Below are 23,084 nucleotides of genomic sequence, written 5' to 3' on the forward strand. Positions count from 1 at the left end.
AACGCCTTTGAGATGCACTGAATGCATCTGTGCATCGTCGACTTGTTATTTAGGTTATCAAGGAGTCTTAAGGGTGATGACATCTGTCATAGCTATTTCTTTACCTCTACATATTGTCAAATGCGAAGTCATGTTACTTGGAAATGTCAGTGGACAGTACTGCACCAAAGTGGATTGCATCGAAAGAAAGAAAGAACGTTAAGTAAGAAGGAAGCAGGAAGTGTGACTAGATCGACCGATTCGAACCCATAAATTGGTTCAGAAAGTCCCTTGTGACAATGTTGAGCGTGACGGCTTTGTGCCATGCAGTAACGACGCTGAATGTGCCATTGGTAGTTTGTCTTTCACCCCACTATACTTATTCGGCTAGTGCGTTTCTTTTTTCTTTGCTCCGCACCGACTCTCTTTGTTTGACGTAATGGATTCAAATTATATGGCGGAAACCTAAAATGGCCCTATGAGTCAGTTTTTCTAAGTTCCACCTCTTTAATTTGTCTTGCTTTTTCCACCTGTAGGCACTGTACGTGAGAGTTGCACGGCCACATTGGCAACTCGAATCTGGTGGTGTAGTCTCCTCGCCTACCGTGTACAGTGCTTAAATCGAGATTACCTCGAAATTATTGCGTTCAAAAAATCTTCGTGCAATTAAGTAGAATGGTGGTAAAAACACCCAGTAAGAGAGGGGAAAGAAAAATAACTTAACCAGATATATAAGTTCTGATTTTTAGAACTGTAGAAACATTATGCATGGCCCGACAACACATTCCAGTGGCTTCCGTTGATAACTGTTTATGCAAGTGTTCTACTTTTTGAATTCGGTAGAATAATCGAATTCTGCATACTCTTGCCGATATCAGCAATGTTTATTTTTAGCATCTGGAAACCCAAAAACAGAATGACAGCTTTTTTAACGTGGAAGACTCATGACTAGCGTTTTAATATCTGTGGCAAAAGCTTCCTCGTAACTTGCTAAACGCGAATTCTTATCACCGGGAGTTTCATATGTAGGCTTCTGACCAGCCTATTGGTAATTTTTTGAAAGGCGAAAGTCTCGTATGGTGACGAAACGTTTGCAAGCCAATTGCCAAGCTTGGCGAACAGATCAACAGCCACCTGATCAACAACCAACGACCAGCCTATTTCTTGAGCAAAAACACACATTCAGTACCGACTACCGCCACTGGAAAACGCTTCGATACTAAATCATATGCGTGGCGTTGCACGTATTTCAGGGCTATATTGCTTAAAGTTAACAGTACACATAGAAGACAAAGTACTACGCTGATGTGTATTACTTTCCTCTTGGTCAAATTTTATCCCCAAACAGTCTTCGTTTAGCCGTAATAGTCAGATGACCAAGTCTTTTGATGTGCCTTACTAAACTGCCACTGTCCAACGCATCCAGAGTAATTAGATGACCAGGGCATCTACAAGGCATTATAATTGAATCATGCCCTAATCGTTGTATGTATGAAATTCGGCGTCTCTGTGTAACAGGACGCCGTAATACACCTAATTCATCGTCAGGAACGATATCACAAACGAAAATTTGAGCGATGAACAACTCTACACCCCTTGAACTCGACCAACTATCCAACAGCGGAGTATATACTCGCAGCTAAGCAACGTCGACGGAAGGAAAGACATTTTCTCAGTGTCACTCTGAAGAAATATAAGCATTAAACAGCTACCTTGTAAGCGTGTCGCTGCGGCAGCATACTTTGATTCAAAATACCGGCGTGGATCTTAAATTAGGAAATAATCTTGCATAGCCAATATCACGCCTACAGGCTGCTCTACAATTTGATTTGTTAGTTTAGCTACTTAAATACCACGAGTAGCTCATGATAATTCAATGTGTAACTTGCCACTTCTCGCAACTGCTGTCGAGGAATGGCTGCTTTCGCAACGTCATTCAGTATAGCTTAGATGTAGTTCGTGAGTTTTATTGAACATGACGGATTAGCTGACTGATTACGGGACGACAAAAACGCAGCACAGGCACTTTCGTACCACGACGGCTACGCTAGTCGTACAAGTTCACACAGCTTCAGACGCAGAGGAAACAGACACTAAAGGTCAACGTATTTTATTCTCTAAAGTCGTGCGCCTATTCACAAGACAGGAACTCCAACAATCCCAACTCCAACAACAAGACAAAATAGTATTCCCAGGGGGGACACGAAGTGCGGTTTCCTCGAAGAAGGGCCGACCGTGATGTTGAAAAATAACAAAGGTTGGCAATTAAAAGAAGTGATGATAGCTAAGTTTCGATGGTGGCCGTCAATTTGTCCAATAATTTGAACGATTTTGTTGAATGTTCCACCGCTGATCGAGAGGACACCACCAGTGCTTTGTGGATGCAAGTACACTGTGGGTGGTGGTACTCAGTTGTTGCACGTGCGTAGACTGGAGCAAGGTCAAGTCAACAAGATCGGTCTTGACTGGCTATCAGTCGTTTGCAACCAAGCTTCCCAGTGCGACAAACAAATCAGCTGATGATGACGCAAAAGTGCGAAAACACAAATCACCAGAAAAACAGACAGCCTGTTGAGCTGCGACAGCAAATAGGGGGAATTTCAAATAAAAGGTGAACCATGACACATGTTTTCTAAAGATTTCGACGAAATGTTGATAATTATGGGCATTCTTTGGATTTCCTAAAGATACCAACAACTATCGCAGTGCGCTGCACAGTTATCTTTGGGTGCTTGGTAGTTCCTAAGCAGTTTTCGGTAGGGTCTGAGTACTAGTCTTTCAGACCATCAGGGCCTTTACCGGTTCCAGACTGTTCACTGATTGCTCGGTCCCTAAACAGCTGATGAGAATTCTCATCATCACCAGTCAAATGCATAGTAATCGTTCAGCTCCAACACTCTTTTGGTGCCCAGCTGCCATGCCACTTCAAGGAGACTAGAGAGTGTCAGAATGCCCAAGCCTAGACAGGAGCAGTCGAGAGGCAGAGGTCTGGTTCGAACCACGGACCTTCCGGTCAGTAAATTCGCGCTATAACCACGAGCTATCTCAGCTCAGCACATAGTAATGATTATGAGCTAAACATAGTGTTGTCTACGTAAGGTAACAGTTTCTCATGAACAGCAATCTGTAGTGCAACCAGTGCTCTTTATCAACCTTTTCTGGTAGGATTCAAGGTAGTTGGTAGGGTCCGCGAGCTACAGTAGAAGCTCTGTTTTTTCACACCCAAAACCTTTTGAGGTGTGGGTGGCGTCACTCACACCATTCACCTTTATCAAAACTGTCTATCATTATTTGAGAACCTTAAATAAAATGTGAAATCTGTGTTTTCCAGCATGCAAACACATGCTCTGCCAAAATTCCAGTCACATCTGTACGAACTGGTCTGCTGGTACATCCCATTTTGTATTATGACTCGACTACAGCACACTAGGAATTTACGCTCTGAACCGAATCTAACAGTTATTCTAACACTATAATGATAGCATTCCCAGTTTTTTTTCGGTGGCATCGCACTACAAGATCCATAGCGCTCTGGTGCGCTGCAAGTTATGGCTTTGGTAACCAGCAAATTTCACCCTGTATTGCAGATTACATTTTACAGTCATAAAATCGTCATAAAATGACGATCTAGCTTTAGTCGCCAGGAGGACACTGACTATGCGAACTACAGTTAATAGGGATTTGGCTTCAAAAACAACCTTCGAACGTTTCGTCAATAAGCTGATGTTTCACTCACATCCATCTGCCACCATCCACTTACTGTTTACAGTTCTGGGAAGTAATTTCCGACGAACACGGAATCGATCCTAGTGGGACTTACCACGGTGACAGTAAACTGCAATTAGAACGTATCAGTGTGTACTACAACGAGGCATCCGGTGGAAAGTATGTCCCACGAGCAATTCTGGTGGACTTGGAACCTGGGACAATGGATAGCATCCGGGGCAGTACCTATGGCCAACTGTTTCGTCCAGACAACCTGATACACGGACAAAATGGAGCGGGTAATAACTGGGCCAAAGGACACTACACAGAAGGCGCAGAACTGGTTGATTCTGTTATGGATGTCATCCGAAAAGAATCGGAAGGATGTGACAGCTTACAAGGGTTTCAGCTTACGCACTCTCTTGGCGGTGGCACTGGTTCTGGAATGGGAACTCTGTTGATTTCAAAGATGAAAGAAGAGTATCCGGATCGCATAATGAATACGTACTCTGTTTCACCCTCACCAAAGGTATGTATCCGAAAAGGTACAATTTAAACCCCCAATGAATTCCATTGCTTATGAGTAAGAGAGCAAGGTGAACTTAGATCTTAACCGTAATCACATAGATGCTGTCCGTCGTGGCTGTTCTTAGACATTGTGTCCGTGATGTACCTTGGTTTCCACATCACCGGGAATTGCCACCAACAAGTGCATATTTTCTAGCAGAAATCGATACAATCTGTAATTTACCGCAATTGACTTTCACGAGTGACGATGACTAAGTGAAAAAACCCTAGTAACACCGGCCCTTGCTAACGAGGTGATAGGTATAAGTTGGTCTGTTTTAACCAAGATTTGTTCACTTACATAAATGATGCTCATTGAAAGTCCACTGTCTGTTTTGTTCTTTTTGGGCTTATCTGCTAATCATTGCCTGTCCATGTGTTGTACTTGTGACTCACTCGCCGGCCCAGATGAAGTGAATGGAAGACTCAGCCAAGATTCCGACGCATTCAGATGAATCATCAGTAGAATACACGTGTAGTTGGGTATCCAGTAGGATCAGTATTCAAGGACAACGTCTGACTTATAAGTCGCAAAGGGAACGACACCGGCAACGGGTTTTTCGGTGGGCAGGTGTGTCGCTTCTGAGGGGGAAATTACATATTATTATCTTAGTATCGTTCAGCTGTAACACCCTTTCGGTGCCTATCAGCCATGCAACCCGAAGGAAACACGAGGGCTGAGGTACTGCCAGGTTGCCCAAACCTAGACAGAGGAAGTGGATAGGCAGAGGTCGGGTTCGAACCAGGGCCTTCAGGCCAATAAATTCACGCTCTAACCACTTGAGCCATCTAGGCGCAGTTGAACATGTTGAACATGGACCCAAATGAACACATTACACGTCAATTTGAATGCACAGTTTAATCAAGAGTTTCAGACGAAGCATACTCATATTCTTTGTCCATACCAGATGAATGCACAACTTGGTAATAAACCCTGTTATGGTCGGTGTTGTTCGTAGCTGCACGTGTCTTTTCGTGATAGTACGCCATCATTTTGTTCATAGGTTCCCGGGATAAATTCCTAGGGACTCAGGCCAACGAGAAGACAAACAGCGTTTGATGCCATCGTGTGACTGATGCCGGACAATACTATTAACCAACTGACTACCATTTGCATAAGAGTTTGGCACACGGAATGCACTCAGCTGAATCTAATGCAAGAAAAAAGTTCTTTGAAGTATTTCTCTGTCCCAATTATCCAACTGATCACCTATTTTCCAGATGAATCGATGAGACACAAGTGCATCGCTCTGATGACGAAACATAGAAAGCGCTTAACTTTGTTGTAAAATGCATCGGACTGAATAGAGCAAATTATTCAATAGAGTACATGATCTAGAACTTGAAAAATCAACAAGCTACTACTAAAAACCAACCGCATGGGTGAAATGGGCCCGGATTTGGAAGCCTGTGAGTAATTATCCTATCGATTGGCGGAAACCACCAGAAAATAGGCAAGCAGGCGAAGACACAAACAAAATCTTACTGGCTAAAATGTAGTCAAATTTTCAGATTCCACAGATTGTAGGGAGAAATTCACACCCACTCTTGACTTCCATGTAGTTTCAGTTGGTGAGCGACAATCATTTCCAATCTCGACGTTTAACGCACTGTAAAATCTCGTCATAAACACGTAGATCCAGCGCGCATTACTTTACATCTTCATTCACGGTTCATCACTGTTTTACACAGTACCAACATCTATTGGGCGAATCTTTTTTTACAAAAACCAATGTCTCTAGCAATCTTCTTGATCGGCCTATCAGCATACAAAGCTGGGTATTGTGCCCTGGATAACCCAATAGGTCTTGACTGAGCAAAAGCAAGGACTCCCAGAGTGTTTAAAAGGAAGCAAAAATCCGACTAGGTGCAAACAGCCTGAGAAACGTACGACAAAACCGACTCATTTGGCATGGAAATAGAGTGAGCGCCCTCGGTTTCATGGCATTCACCTCATTTGACATTCGGTTGGCTCAGCTTATACTGCCTCCCTACACCTCTCCTCTTAGTGGAATGCAATCCATTTTTAAGTGACCTCCTTTAATTTACCTGATGTCACTAATCACCAACTGCATGTCCAACAGAAGTAAATTTCAACATACATAGATTACATACAGACTTTCACTAACACTCAGAACGGACCACTTGTGGTAACAGTAACAGACGGTTCTGACGTTCTATGGTAGAGGCGTTATCCCTTAGAACCATCAAGGAATCTGCTTCATTTTTGAGGGTGCAAAACTCAGATTCCAATCTTGGGGTCGCACGACTCAAAGCAAACCGTTCGGTTGTACTCAAACAACTAAACATTTATGGTGGGAAGCAGTATTCCAGGTTCTCCGAAGTTCTCAGGTCCAGCAGACACTGGGTTGAAAGATTCCCACGTACGGTATCAGTTTTCTTCCGGAAACTTCAGACAAAACAAGTTTTTCAAAGAAAAACATCCGCCACATTGTGTCAATCCAGTTTTGGCAAGTTTTCCTTCTCTCTCTTCTACAAGAGTTCACATAATTTTCAGCGAGCAATGTGAAAAGGTTCAACAACGCTAACTGAGGGAAGCTACTCAGTTGATAAACCTGACCGTCAAATCATATGATAAATATACCAAAGGTTTGTTTTAAATAAATGCAAAAATTCTGAATCTTTTTGAGACGGATTTGTAAAATTAACCCTACCATAAGACTATTTTCAACGTTATATCTGAATTGCTGCTATTCGAACTCCATGATGTTTGCTCACTGTTACATTATCTGCCTTTGGACTGCAGGTATCGGACACCGTTGTCGAACCCTATAATGCCACGCTATCGGTACATCAACTTGTGGAAAACACCGATGAAACCTACTGCATTGATAACGAAGCGCTCTACGAAATTTGCTTTCGCACTCTAAAGCTTACCAACCCAGGTTACCCTGACTTAAATCATTTGGTCAGTGCGACTATGTCCGGTGTGACAACATGCCTTCGTTTCCCGGGACAGCTGAATGCCGATTTGCGAAAACTGGCTGTGAACATGGTTCCCTTCCCACGTTTGCACTTCTTCATGCCTGGATTTGCTCCACTCACAAGCCGCGGAAGTCAACAATTCCAAGCTGCGACAGTATCCGAACTGGCACAACAAATATTCGACGCAAAGAATATGATGGCTGCATGTGACCCGCGACATGGACGCTACCTGACCGTAGCTGCCATCTTTCGTGGTCAAATGTCTATGAAGGAGGTGGAAGATCAAATGATGACGATGCAAAACAAGAATTCCAGCTTGTTCGTTGAATGGATTCCAAATAACGTGAAGACAGCTGTGTGTGACATTCCACCACGTGGATTGAAGATGTCAGCCACTTTTATCGGGAACACAACTGCTATTCAGGAGTTGTTCAAACGTGTTGCCGATCAATTTACTGTCATGTTTCGTCGTAAGGCCTTCTTACATTGGTACACAGGAGAGGGAATGGATGAAATGGAATTTACGGAAGCTGAATCCAACATGAATGACTTAATTTCCGAGTATCAACAGTACGAGCAGGCCACAGTGGATGACGAGGCAGAGTTTGGAAATGAGTAGACGGAAGTCACAGTTGGCCGACGATCTATTATCACCGAATTTGTACACTCACATTAGCTTTGTTTTTTATCTTTTCTCGACACGTCTCTAATACGTTAGCTTCGAGTTGTGCTTGCAGTTATCCATGCCTTCATGTCTGTGTGGCTAATACGCCCGGTCAGTTACGTACAAAAACCAATTTTTTCTGCTATTTTCCATACAAGTCGTCTGCAAAACAAATTCGTCTGCTTCCTTTGGGGCGGTTGTTCCAAGTGGACACTGTGTATTCAGAAATGACTTCTGATATAAGGAAAACATAACAGCGATGTTTACCGAACACCTCTAGTGTTGAGGAAAGTTCAGGAAACGAGTACTCTAAAGATGAGGTCATCGAACAAAACAGATTTATCCAGAGGATAGAGTATGAGCATCAAAGTGAAATATGGGCGTGTTGTAGACGTATCATAGTAACAGGAAAATGATATGGCTAAGATAAACGCCCAGCAAATCCCAAGACACAGTGGCAAATTTAGCGGATCCCTAAATTCCAATGTAAGTCATTGTACCCTAGGAATTGCAGTTGAATCTGCCTTAGTACATATGAAGAAGACACTCTTCAATTGTCGGAAATGCAGGAAGACTCACCGAGTTAAGATGTTCTTAGATGTATAGGACCGGATTATAAGTTGAACAAATGAGCTCTCGACGGCTAATCGTTTATGACCATTTCGGTTCTGTATTAAAACCAAGTTGTTGTTGCCTTCAGTTCACTACATAAGATAATCTAATTAGATTCGGCTTCCAAAAGCAAGATGATTCCAGGTAGAAAAGAGTAATAAGCCAGGTTTTAACAAGCCTTGTCTTCTGTTTGACAAGCAAGGCATCGAAACTTACTAAGGGTCACAGAAGTTTAGCCGTACGTTATGGAATTTTTCAATATATAACTCGATATAAACCTGAAGGTGACTCGATTTTGAGGTGAATTCAAACTCTGGCATGAGAACTGAAGAGTGGAAGTCCTCTCAGTATATCATCATTATTGACAGCAATACATTAGTAGCACCAACTGGTGCTTAACTGCCATACATCTACTAGGGAAGAAACATTCAGTAAAGGATGGAAAGAAAAGAGAAGAGAAGGGAATTCTTACGAAGTTCTGTGTTCAAAAGAAAAGCTATCAGGAATAAGGGCCCACAGCTTTGGACAATACTGACATGAACCTATCCGAACGCCATCTCGAAGTAAGGCGCCATCAGGGGAGCCAACCCGACGTCCTTTGCGGACTTCTGCTGACATAAGTCCAGGGCACAACGACAAGCCAACTTTAGCTAAGCAATCAAAACATGCATACCACTGGGATTGGTTATGCGCCATATTCTGAGGATTTTCCGATCACCTACAAGCCCCAGCCACGAAGGCCCGAAAATCCGTAGCACTCAGTTTGTCTGTGGCCGTTTTCACTTCGCGTTGACATGTCGTGACCTGTTCCCTTGAAACCTTAAGCAAACATTCGTCGAGAGTTGAAGACAAGAGTTTCTTCGGTGGACGTTGGTTGGGCACACGCAATGCATGCCGGAACTACCTTATCCTGATAGGTTTAATCTGCTGCTCCAAAGAATTGGATTCATAACTAAGTAAAAGATTACACGCCACATCGCTGCAAACTCACTGCAGCCAGCTTAACCTTTCTATGTTGCGGAGGCATCGGTGATCAGGCAGTTTAAGATGCCTAGGGTCCTCTGTTCAGGGAGGCCTATTCTCGCGACCATAGTGTAAGATGGCCGTTACAGTTGCCCGTATACCTTACCCTTTAGCTTCGGCGAAATTCGATCCCTAGGCTATAAAAGTCGCTTCACGCGCCTTGAGTATCCGTGCCTTAATTTCGTCTACTACGTTGCAGTCATACCTTCTGAAGCTAGCATGATAGGTAAACCGACCAACAAACTCAAGCTCTCCATTCTGATGTTTCAGAGTAGTACAAGGAAACTGGAAAATGTCAATGAAGGACTTCGCACATGCAGGCACAATACGTGTACTGGAACATAGGATCACCCCCGATATTCTGTCTGAGGTACGGGGTGCGGACAAATAATGATCGAACAACAAAACTATGCTATCCACATAGTACAAATCCATTGGCCTCTCTCCAGAGGTGATTCACGGCTCTGGATGTGCTCTCGCTGATTACTTTGATGACAAAAGTGGACAAAAATGAGATATGGAGAAATCCTAACGAAATCCACCAGTTGTCAAGGTGCTCCTGGACATTTCACTGTGCACTCTAACCCAACCCTGAATAAAGATCACGAAGAATACTTAAAAAAACACTCAAGGGTATTTCCACTTGGACAAGAATATTCGAAAAGATAATCTATTTGCCGAGTCGAAGACTTCCTTAAAGTCTGCTAAATCTGCGAGTGTTTGTCGGCGGTACGCGTGGCACGGCTCAGGCACATGACGTAATGCAAAGATAGGAACAGGTTGAAATCCTGTTTGGTGCTTTCGAAAGCGCGTCTCCGAGCAAAAGCGTTGTAAAATAAGAGAAGCCGGTAACTATCGTGTGATTGGTATGGGAATTATAATCCTATGGTAGCAATAGCCGGTTCGCGCACCATTTTTGAACACGAGGACGACTAACCTCTCAGGATATTTTAACTTGATATCTGGTCGCCCTCAGATTCCTGAATGCGAGCTTAAGACCCCTGTTAAATTAATTGTTGTCGAAGATGCCAGAACGCCTTGACACTAGGAGGTAATATTTCGGGGCAAATATACTCGACAGATGACCCAACACTTACTGGCACTTGTAGACCTCGGTAACTTATTGTTGTCTAAGGCATGAAATAACCGAATGGGTGCATGTGACCAGAATGATCTGAAGTAAGAATTGGAGACTGAAGATTCTAGAGAGCAACAAACTGGGACTTTATCGGCTTACAGTCACTTGTAGAGGCAACACATTTTTCCTTATATCATATTTCTGTAGGCTACCATACACTGCAGATTCCTCAATATCACTGAGACATTACAAACTTTTCTCCACTCTGTCAGAAAAATACGAACAAAACCTTTCTCGACGATAACCGGAATCGCACTCGAAGGTGGGGATTTCTTCGTATTCTTGAACAGTAAATCCAACTTCATCAACTTCGTGTGAAGTTACGGCTAAACCTGTAAGATTCCAGCACAATTTGTAGGTTTGGTGGTCTCCGGAATTAGACTGTGGCAGACACCGGCAAAGTATAACTTCCAAATGGAGCGAAACCATCGCCCCTGACACAAACTATCGCCTTCGATATTTGAGAATTAGCTGCAAATTTAGCAGCCCAGTGGACTTTGTCTTCCACAAGGACACTAGCAGCCCTTTTGAAAATAATTTCAAACACTTCATTTTTGCGTTCCTTGAATTTTCTTAGGATTGTGACACCAGAGCTAAATTGGGCGGTACATCCGTTAGTAGTTCGCAGGGGTATCGCTTCTTTGGTTCTTCGCTGGTTTGCGCTCGTACTAAACGTGCACCTTGATGGTCGTTCGTATGTTCGCTGAGCTGGGAAATTTGATTGAAGTGGAGCGTAGCGATGGCAAACTATCAGACTACAGGTGGGAAAGAGCATCTGCGCGGTTGCGGAAGCTTGCGGAGTCCAGAAAGCTGGGGAGATGGATGAGGTGGGAAACTCTGAACGTGTGTAAACTGTTCCAGCTGATACGCTAAACAGGCCGAAAGAGGTCTCCGCTGAGCGAAACAACAACTCGTCTAGTTCTATAAAGTAAAAGCGTTTGAATCGTTCGGGTGAACACTTTCAAGATCAATTCAACTTGTGACCTTCGGTTGCTCAGACGAGTTCCCGACTCGCAACGCAACTCTGAACCCTGCGGCCTCGGAAATAAATAAATGCTTTTCGTCTTACAAGCATTATGGAGTTACTGGTGTAAAGTTGACACTACTGATGGGGGAGGAATGCGAGTAGCATGTTTTCTCGTAAGTCCGCTTTGCGTCTCTTGAAAAGTGAGATCTATTACGGAATTTGTGGAGTCGCTTTGTCGCATTTGCTTGGATTTGAGCAACAGTCAGTGAATATCCATAAAAAAGAAGAAGACGCGTTCAAAGAGAGGATGGATATTCAGTTTTTGTAAACAGGATGCATATGAGAGTTTTACTTCCCTATCCAATAGTCTGTAACTGTTCAGTTGTCATATTTCAGTAAATAACTCCGCAGTGAAAGCCTTCTTCCTTTCATTGGTATGCTTCTGTTTAAACATGGAGGTGAAATCCTCAGTCGGTACTTGTTCAAATAATTTGCCTATATCTAGACGAAAGTGGTCCTCCAAACCAGCTGGAGTTGAGTCCACTGTGATGTCCATTTTCAAAAAGGGTGCTAGCAGTGATTCCCGTCATAACCAGACCCTTTGAGTCGCTCATTTCACATCTTCTTACGAGGAAGAATAAGGAAGAGATCATATCATACAGGAATCCAGCCGGGAGGAAATTGTGTGGACCAGATCTTCAGAGTGCATCAAGTGTAAGAGCAAAGGCTTGCGTATAGGCACCTTACAAATTTGGTGTTCCTTAGCTCTAAGAGTGCGGTCGATTTTGTCGACTGGTTGGTTTTCTTTTCAACATGCTCGTGGAACCCGTTGTACATTCACGTACCTGTGAGCGCATGAGAACGTGAGAGAGCATGAGAGCTCTCCAGGAGGCATCCTACGAGGAGTGATGTGCAAAAAATGACGTCCACTCCCACCATTCCTTTCTTACTTTTTTCATTGATGAAGCAGTGGAGCAAACTCTCAGTATTCGGTGTTTAGATCTCCCGGAGCGACAATTCGAAATACATAGGAGAACTGGTTCCCACTTTTGAAGAAGAGAATGCAGCATAGGTATTGCTAGAAAAACTGACCAAGGGAATCCAGCTCTTCGGCACCTGCTTCGGACCTAAAAAGTGCAACCTCATGCTGCCGGACGTATTTTTTTTAAATATTCTCTCGAGAATTCAGGGAGTGATACTGAAAGTTCTGGGATACTAAACGTATCTCTGAAGTTATATTAGCTTTGACAGTAATGCGACGGTCAAATTTCCAAGGCCATACTTGCTTTTACCATTTTAGGCCACTTTCGGCAAGAGAAAGACAGAGGAAGCGTATATGAAACTGCAAAGTGAGCTGTATTCTTGTACATCTACGAGGCTTGACCACTTCAAGCAGGATATATGAGACATATTCAGGCCTTTGACCACGAATGTCTCAGAAATGTAGCTGGAGTTGGCTAAAACCAGCAATTTAGCTATAAGATGATCAACAGACGGGCCTCTGGTGAAGCAGACGGTACTCAGTCAAGGAGTACATCCAAGATTGCAAGCTCAACTGGCAGGGCCTTGTGCTAGACATATCGGGTTAGCTCTGCAGAAATGAACACCATTTCGGTGCCTAATTTGGGGTAGCGGAAAACTGAGGGTGGACAGAAGTTGATACGGTAGCGTAGAATGAACGATATTACAAAAATTTCAGGTGCCGCTGGTGCAATTCGCCTTCCAGGTCCAGATGACCCTCTGTCAGGACGCGCCCAGACATGAAAAAAAGCACATGTGCACAGAGTGACGCATCCCCAAGGTCCCAATCGGCACAACACGTTTCGGATAGCAGGTGCGTTGGCTGAGCCCACCAAACACGGCTTAGCAACGTAAGACCAGTGGATTGGGGCTGAAAGTGTTCACGACCGGAACACCGCCATTGGCTGTGCAGAACAAACAAGTGGACGACCATATTAGGCCATTTAGTCATCCTATATATTTACGCAGAAGCTCTGTACGATACAGCCGTGTCCAGGGATCTCTGTCTACTCCTTGTCGCATAGTCTGGCAGGCTTAGTGCGGGCGTAACCAATGGACGGCCACCCACGATACGACACCCTCCCTATTCTGGCTGAGAACACTGGTTAAGACGGTGGCTAACAGATGACAGTGGTGTTGATTCCTTGATTTTCCATCTAAATTTTCTGACACAAAGTAGACGTAGGCACCTCTGATGTTTGTTGTAGGCTAGCCCCAGGTCCCCCCTCCATGTCCCATCATTCTTTTTTTCATTATAAGGCTTATTCAAATAAATTGATATGGCTGTAGGGTAGTAAAGTGCCAATGCCATCAACTGGTGTTACTGTCTAAGACTATTACGATGATAATAGAAACGTAGTTCAAAAGTTTGCTGATGTCATCGCTATTCGCAAATGGAAAGCAGATGTGTGAGCAGAAACAGCTCCTTGTGTTGTTTTCGCTGTCACAGTAGAATGTAGATTAATCCTTGAATATGATGAATTTTCGAGAAATACACCCATTTGCAAATCAGTTTGGCCTTCACGAGAGACTAAATAGGATTCCTCGTTTATGATATTCTACAACTGAATGTGCTGCACACAGGCCGCGTCATGTTTCAGTCGGCACGATATTTGAGGTATCGCAATATATTTTTCATAAAGGAAACTACTCACAAGGTCGCTGAAAACTCTTCGAGAGCCCACGATCGGTTTCGTTCTTCTTGGGGCTCAAGATGATGAATTCTCCATTTTCAAATTTATTCTTTGTTAGAGGCTGCAGCACGCGCCTCATTAGACAGTAGAATATCATACGGAATCGCACTGTTTTGGTCCATCTTCGAAGGCAGAGTTTTTAAATTTTTCTCATCAGTTTGTTTACCTCCCGTCAGTTGAAGAGGAATTCACCTGTAAAGAAGTCTTCATGCAAACAGCGATCCACTTACGGCTGGAACTCTTCGACTCGCCTGTTTTCCGCGGGTGTTGAGGAAGCCTGGTCCTTGAGCTTCTAAGCTACTCTCGGGCTTTGTTGTCTGTTAGATCTTCTCTTGAACCACGCTGTACAAAGATGAGTCATTCTCATCAAACCAATGCTTTAGTTCATTTGTATCCACCGCAAATGCCTGGATGTGTGTTGGTATCCGGATCTGTTGGTTTTCTGGTGCATTTGTGGTATAGTTTTTAACCAGCCTTTGCGTTTGGACTTCACAAGACTTTACTGCAGTTTCCTGATTCGTCAGTTTTCTAGATCCAGCACAAATGACTGGCGGATGACGTACGGTACGTGTTCCGATATGCATAAGTACAAAAAAGGTTTCTTTGCCACACAACGATATAGTTGACCAGGTGTCTGTGTCCAACTCTTGGATGGGCTCACGTTGGAAGTGATGTCTACCCTGTATTGAACCATGTGCCTACAATTATGGAAGGTTTAGATGTTGTAAACAGTGGAAGCGATCTCCCACGGTTTTCGTTCATTGATGTGTTTTCAACTGGACTCATTATATTCTTCCAGATTTCACAATCCTTGCCAGTGTGAGAAGCGAAAATTTTCAACAGAAAAAGGATTCACCTGAAGGTGCAAAGCTGACCTGAACCCGAAAGCTGGTTGTAGAAATCGTCCTTTTCCTTATCTGAACGACAATGTAGGAGCTTGGACGCTAGCAAGTGTGAAAAAGTTTATTCTTGACAGCTGAAGTCATTTGCAAGTTGATGCAGCTCGGTTCATCAGTTATTCTCTGACGCATGTGATCTGCAACTAAGAATGCGATACCACATGTAGTTCTACCCCGGTAAAAGGTGAAAGAAGAGCAAGCTGGGTCTCACCAAGTATAGAGCTGGGGTTATTTTCAATCCAAGTCCTCCACCCCTGTCTCCTTTATCCTCACAGAGAGGAGCTTTCACGTAGCTGGTGTTTTACAGTCCGTATTATGTGCGAGCCTACAACGGGGGTCCCCCATCCAAGCCTTCGACCTGAGGGTTTGACAAGGCTGTGGGGGCCGAATTAAACGTGAAGTACGGGAAGCAGAGCATGCAATTCTAACTCTTACTGCTACTTCTCACAGAAGGTGCCTTCTGACTAGCAACAGACCTCTGATTTTTAGAAGCATTTTGACCTTATTGGACGTTGCGTCAGCGGCCATGGTGAACTGCTGTACGACCGGAGCGTGCGATTTCTAGGGATGATCTTTTCTAAAACATCCATCCTTGGGCACAGGCAGCATCTCTGTCTCCATAAATATAGGTGTACTGGTTATCTGAGGAAACACCTTACTCCACAGTGGACAGCACAAACTTACTTTTGGATAATGCGTGACAAATATTGTGCGCTCTTCGTGGAGTGACGGGAAACTCTTCCTATACCCGAAAAACGTATTTCTTGTTTTACTTTAGTTCCTCCTGAGGACGGATCGCCTCTAGGAGGAGTTAATTTCTGGTCGATCCCCTCAGTTGGTTTCAGTAGAGGACGAAATCTGCAGTACCTGTGGTGACTTACTTTAGTTAGCCGGCATTTCAACGGGGCTATCCGATTCAAAGCGACTCTGGTGATTGTTACATTACTATCAACGCAAATAGATCAGTTCTTTATCGGGCGAGTGAACAGATTTTCTGAGTTTATCGGTCAACACAATGGCTGGATTCAGGTATGAGTTAATTTCTGTCGATCCCCTCAGTTGGTTTCAGTAGAGGACGAAATCTGCAGTACCTGTGGTGACTTACTTTAGTTAGCCGGCATTTCAACGGGGCTATCCGATTCAAAGCGACTCTGGTGATTGTTACATTACTATCAACGCAAATAGATCAGTTCTTTATCGGGCGAGTGAACAGATTTTCTGAGTTTATCGGTCAACACAATGGCTGGATTCAGGTATGATTAGGCCGTCAATCGAGACTTAGTTAGTGGTCAGATTGTTCACTAAATTTGGCAATCTTTCTTGAAACGTTTCCTCATCAATCGATGTGGTGACGAAACGCGGCCATTTCACAATTCGCTATAGCCGATAAGGCGAACAAAATGGCTTCGAATAACATCAGAAATGTGCTAGAAAGATCAAAGCTCACCTACAGACACTTTGTTCCACACTCCCATCTCATCTGAATATCTCGGTGCAAAGTCCCACAGACAGTGTTGTTCAACGTCTGAGCCAAAGCTCACTCTTGGCGCAGTGCGTTAACTCCGAGCCTTTTTTTGCTAGTAAACGAGCATGTGATTTGGCAAATGTGCATCTGCATTTAACAGCAGGCCGGGATGAAAGTTATGCGATGGACGTAAAGAGATTGGATTCGATGTCAGCTGGATTTCCATTCGTTCTTCTCAACACCATGGCTAGGCATGGATGTCAGCTTCTCGGAGATGTTCAGTTATTGGGTCGTGAAAGTACACCTCACACGTAGTAAGCATTACATAACCAGAGCGTATTAGAAAGATTCGCCTTCCCCTCATTTGGCAGTCGCTGTTGCATGTTCAATCGTAGCACAGCCACCTTACTGTTTTTTAAGCCATTAAGATTCATCGATTTTTGGTCAAAATTCACCCGCTTGCTTGGAGCGCCATGGCAGGAATGTGTTCAGTATACTGAATACGGCTGAAGTTGTCACCTTGATTAATCTGTTTCTGCTGAATAACTGGAATCGTTTCACTTTTATATCTACTTATTACTAAGAGTTTCAACCTTGAATCATCATTTAACTTTATCTATCTAGGAAAACATGAAACCTCCACATGTCAGCAGTCCTTATACTGGAAAGTCTTGAGGGCATCAGCTCGTCCTACCCCATTTTAGTTGAATACGGAGGTGTCTTCTTTACTTCTTAGTGTTGCATCGGACAGCTATTTTGCCTTGAGGTAATCCTTCATATTTCTGGTAGAAGAGATTGGGCTCAAATCGTGCCATAGAATACGTCATCATCACCAAATGGTTTTTTGTGGGTACCGATCGGTGTATCCGTCATCCGAATAGTGCTCCACCTGCCTGCTTTGTTGTTGTCTACAGTGTGCACATCAGCCATCCAGCATTAGCAACAGGAAGAAAGTGGGTTCTACGTTTTCATAAAGGAAACTACTCACAAGATTGCTGAAAACTCTTCGACAGCCCTCGGCCGGTTTCGCCCTACTTGGGGCTCATCAGGTCGGTGCAGTCCCCGAGTTTCCGTCAATCTTATGTTCCAATTTCTTAGGTTCTATGTTCTTATGGGATCTCAATACCTATCTGACCAGATACCGCATCACTGGAGGCCGTATATCCTTAACACGCCAGATAACGCATACTTGTGAATTAAGAGCACGGAACTATAGAAACCTGTTGTTCATAGGCTTTAATCAATTGTTCTCATCCAAGTTCGGTGCAGTCCCGAGTTTCCGTCAATCTTATGTTCCAATTTCTTAGGTTCTATGTTCTTATGGGATCTCAATACCTATCTGACCAGATACCGCATCACTGGAGGCCGTATATCCTTAACACGCCAGATAACGCATACTTGTGAATTAAGAGCACGGAACTATAGAAACCTGTTGTTCATAGGCTTTAATCAATTGTTCTCATCCAAGTTGCTACGCGCTTGTTTGTTATGTTGCCTAAGTATGCTTCCTCACATATCAGATGCGGTCATTCATTCGCCTTTGTCTAGTACGCGGCCTCTGTAATCCTCCGAGTAATAGTATGAGCCGAGAATGGATTTGTGAATGTCTTGAAAAGCTTCACTACTGAATTGGATATTTATCATCTTCGAAATTCCCTTTCAAAATTTTCTCACATCCAGGTTGTCTTACTGAATGAAAAAGAGGTAACCGTCGAGCTAATTCCTGTTACATATATAGGACTAGCCAGCCCTCCGACTTTTTCGGATCCATTTCGAATGTCCGAACATATAGTGTAATAAAACGGTTACCACGGCTGTTTCTGTGAGCTGTTGCATGTTGTTTCACACTTACTCGGCTTGTTACTATATCGAATATGACTTTAAATGGTGAACTGCCGTTTGACAACACAACTTGAAAAAAGTTTCGTAACCAACGCCTCAGAATAGTTTCAGTAAAGTGGTCAAGTAAGTTAAGGGGAGTTTGTAGCAATTGGTAAGAACTTGCTGCCTAGTTTTATGTGCATTCGACTGATGGATGGCCTCGAGCCGCTTAACGTGATTTCGCGAGTTCTAAACACCCTGAAAATTCGGGAGGTGCGATGGCGCCTAATAAGGACTAAACAGCTGTTTAGTGCTTTTGGGTTTTTCGGCTTATATTGGCTTAACTCCCCAGAAGAAACCTCGACTGAAAATAGCTTAGTATTGAGTAAGTTTGGTGGTTAGCCCATCCACCCTGGTCCACTATAATTTTCCGGTTTCCGTATCGTTCCGTCCATGCAACATACCATCAGAAGACTTCGTACTATAGAGCCGTTGAAGAATCCAACTGGATTTTGTTCGACCTCGTCATCCTGCTGCTGGAAGGGGTCCGGTAAAACAAACACGACCTTTACTACCTGTCACAGCGATGTGGGAAGCGGGCGTCAGTATTTAGTGAGGATTTTTCTTTCAGGTTCAAGTGAACCGATCACAGGTACATAACATCACCACTGGCTCTTTGAGTCACTTTCCACTACCTGCTCAGGAGATTAATGCAGAGCCTTTGGTGTGATTCGTCTTGCGTACCACATGGAAATTAACCCACTGAAAAGTGGAGCTATCCAGCGAGCGATAGACAACTACTATGGTCCATGGTGAAGCGTTTACAAGACATTAGCTGGCCAGCTAACTGCAGCGAGTGAAGACCGCCATGCGCAAGGATAATTTATCACTGGATCCCGATACTTATCATTTTTAGTTGTGATTCACGCTTGGCCGGAAAATGCACTGGAAGCTCTTCCAAGATATTAGTTCTCTTGGTATTTTCCAACTTTTTGACCTCTTAAAATCTTTCACTTTTGGTAGAGTTTTCTCAGACCATTGTAAGCCTCTTAAATATCCTGAAGATGCCCACAGTAAGATCCACAGGGTCCAGTGCATCCAATACGCTCGCACGATAAAACGTAGCTAAGGCTTCATCCGTGTTCGTCTGGCCCTGTGAATGGATTGGCGTGTGTCCGCGAATAATGTTCAATCAATGGGTTTGAAATCCATCCAATTGTTTACATTGGCACAGATGCTACAGTCAGTGAAATTTCATCCGTAGTCGCAGCGTTCGATGCAGATGAAACAATGTGCTTCGGCTGAATTCTAATTATTTCTGTAAAACAATGGGATAATCGGGTCTCGAACGAACAATTCATGCAATTGGTTAAAGAAGATATTCCCAGAGCACTCAAACTACAGGCTACATTAGACGGGTCTTGTTTTTTCAAGCAATTGAAAAAAGTTTGGAACCGGTTAAGTAGTCATAGTCTCAGAAGAGCTCGGCAAACAATCAATAGTTTTTAAGTGGACTTTCTTGGTTTTGGTCTTGCTCGCCGCACCAGTGTCGACTGATGGCCACCCTTCAGTAGATCTCCCACTCCGACGAAAAATTCGCTCACGAATACACCTTCACAGTCCTTCCATCAATCAAAAGGGGGATAGGAGAAAAAAAGCTTGAAATAACACCAGTCTGCATTAACCTGATGGTCGAATTGTAGGTAGGCATGCGGATCGCGTGCGTCCGCACACAAACCGATAAAAACGGTCGTGGCTGTAAGTCGCCTGGCGCTGACAGGCAGACAAGATACCAACCCACGTCCACTACGTGACTCTAGTTGCTGTGCTGACTGAACAAAGCGCTCTACGATGTTCAGAACGTGGGTTGGATGCACACGGTGCAAATCATGGGAGGAAGAGACGTTGTTCGCCTCAGAAGAGCCAAACAATCAATAGTTTTTAAGTGGACTTTCTTGGTTTTGGTCTTGCTCGCCGCACCAGTGTCGACTGATGGCCACCCTTCAGTAGATCTCCCACTCCGACGAAAAATTCGCTCACGAATACACCTTCACAGTCCTTCCATCAATCAAAAGGGGGATAGGAGAAAAAAAGCTTGAAATAACACCAGTCTGCATTAACCTGATGGTCGAATTGTAGGTAGGCATGCGGATCGCGTGCGTCCGCACACAAACCGATAAAAACGGTCGTGGCTGTAAGTCGCCTGGCGCTGACAGGCAGACAAGATACCAACCCACGTCCACTACGTGACTCTAGTTGCTGTGCTGACTGAACAAAGCGCTCTACGATGTTCAGAACGTGGGTTGGATGCACACGGTGCAAATCATGGGAGGAAGAGACGTTGTTCGCGACGTCATCGCTTTAATCACAATCGATTGCCTGTTTGTTATTTGACGCTATGTTCCCTTCTTCACCGATGTGGTCGCTGTCCCCACTTTTTGAACACAACATTTTGGACCTAATCCGATCAGCGTGCTGCTTTCGCGCTAGGGTCCCTCACAGCCAGTGTATGTTCAATGTGTCCATAAATCATCAGGCTAACCTTCACATATAACGCAGAATTGGAGTGTTCGGATGTGTCCACATGATTTCACAGGTGTGAGCTATCAGCTGAGCAGCCTCATGAGGTGTCACCAGAGCTGTCACCACTGGTGATAGTCGCTGGATGTACACGGTACACAGCACGCTCAGCCGGTTACACACAGGGCTCAGCGCACTGGTTCAAAAACAATAAATTATGGTCCCGCTTATATTCCTTATGAGTACTGCAGCCGAAACAATGATTTAGCAACAGTGTAAACCCGACACCCCCCAGCCACAATCACAACAACAACACACAATACTCCCAACGAACTTCATCGTGTCCCATCTTGTTTTATCACGGCAATGCCTTCTCCATTTTACTAGTAAACCGTGGGTGCCAGTGGCACCCCCATTAGCCCCCACCCATCCCCGTCTGCACGGTGGGTGTTCGAAAAAGTAAGGTTCACCGAGTTACAGGCGAAGGAGTCAGAAAGCAGGAAAATGCGACTCGGTCGATGTATGGTATGGGTTTTAGCCCATATTGATATGAATGCTCAAATCCACCTGCATTTGATTGGTGTTCAGCTGCTCAGTAACACATATTATGAGTATGTGGAATCAAACAGAAACAGCAGAAACACTGGCCACATACACGTTATTACTTTTGGCAAAAACACATTCCATTGTTCAGCATAAACACGCACCAGAGACCACCACCCCCCGATAAGGGGCAGAACCTTGTTGTGAGTTTTTCGTTCACGGAATGGTCTTTAGCCCGAGTTTCGTCAACAGAAGGAGTTTCTCTTACATTAACTTATTGAAACTATCAGGTTTCACTTTTTTGGTCATACTTAGCCATATTTGTAGAGGCTGTGGTCCTGGCTATCCATGTGTTAATGGTAAGTTGACTGAAGTTAACTTGTGGTCTTTCATTTCAGAAGAGTTTGATAGGCGGCTGGTCGCTTTTACCACGCCCTTCTAGAACCATGACTTCTCAATCGATTCCAAATTTATACCTTGTGGTTGTTCTTCCTGTCAGAATGATATGAGGTAAACAAAAACGCTGTCGCACACTCAACCATTCGGTCCAGCCTCTGCGTACGACCTCATCATCATCATCACCATCATCATCATCATCATGATCATGATCATCATCATCATCGACAGCATGATATCAGTGTTCAATACCGATGCTTCACTGCCGTACAACCGTGATTTATCTGAAATCCTTATTGTGAAGAAAAGAATAAAGTGGATGGGGGAGGGACTTAGTGCTAGCTTAACACAATCATTCCGAGGTGTCTACACCTCTAGACATTCACTCAGGCAATCTGGATAGAAACTGACAACAAGAACGCCACTGACATCGGTTAGCAGCCATATATTGTAGTGTCTCCAACCAGGCACAGTGAGGATCACGCGGTCCCCATCCTGGAAGGCGAGTAGCACCGACAGCACCCAAGCATGATCTCCTTAATACTCCTCTGCCAGGTCATGGGGTGGGCCCCTCTCTGTTTACGCCACTCCGAATTGGGCATGGAAAACAGTACTCTCTTCGGCAAACGATGGTTCGGCATACGTGACACATGTCCCAACCAACGCAGCTTCTGGTGCTGAAAACATTCTTCAATGGAAGTACCTGTTACACAACCGAAAACACGCTTTCTAACTGCCTCGTTACGGATTCGCTGACACCAACCCACACGAGCTATGGTTCTGAGACAACGATTGTCGAACACCTGAAGACGTCTCAGGTCCGCTGCTCGAATAGGCCAAGTCTCACAGCCATACAACAAAACAGCCCGTACTGTAGCTTGATACACAAGTCTGTTCAGAGAATACAAAGAACGTATTATGTTTACAAACTTCCGGGGCATTCCTTGCCCCACGGCGTACGACCTCAGAAGGAACTCAAACTCATAAAACTAGCGGGGTTGTGAATACCGAACCAGTAGATATGTCGAACACCAAAGGTAAGCGTCAAAATTTCATGGTTATCCAAAACAACATGCATTTGTAGCTAGCCTGTGGTTGCAAAACTGAAGTGAATTAAGGACCAAT

At 44.1% G+C, this 23,084-nt stretch overlaps 2 protein-coding genes across 2 annotated transcripts; both read left to right on the plus strand.

Annotated features, from left to right (window-relative positions):
• Positions 1–2,867: 2,867 nt before the first annotated feature.
• On the plus strand, positions 2,868–7,823 carry T265_13222 (hypothetical protein; the record flags this gene model as incomplete). The annotated part of the gene is made up of 3 exons (XM_009167828.1): positions 2,868–2,991; positions 3,749–4,213; positions 7,019–7,823. 3 exons carry the CDS (start codon positions 2,929–2,931, stop codon positions 7,814–7,816), a joined length of 1,326 nt encoding a protein of 441 aa, XP_009166092.1.
• A 5,538-nt stretch (positions 7,824–13,361) lies between these two features.
• Positions 13,362–22,606, plus strand: T265_03330 (hypothetical protein; the record flags this gene model as incomplete). Its single annotated transcript, XM_009167791.1, has 4 exons — positions 13,362–13,435; positions 17,656–17,837; positions 22,115–22,321; positions 22,515–22,606. The coding sequence occupies 4 exons, from the start codon at positions 13,362–13,364 to the stop codon at positions 22,604–22,606; spliced, it is 555 nt and encodes a 184-aa protein (XP_009166055.1).
• Between the last annotated feature and the right edge of the window lie 478 nt (positions 22,607–23,084).

This window comes from Opisthorchis viverrini (genome assembly GCF_000715545.1).
Source record: "Opisthorchis viverrini unplaced genomic scaffold opera_v5_46, whole genome shotgun sequence".
Taxonomy (NCBI): Eukaryota; Metazoa; Platyhelminthes; class Trematoda; order Opisthorchiida; family Opisthorchiidae; genus Opisthorchis; species Opisthorchis viverrini.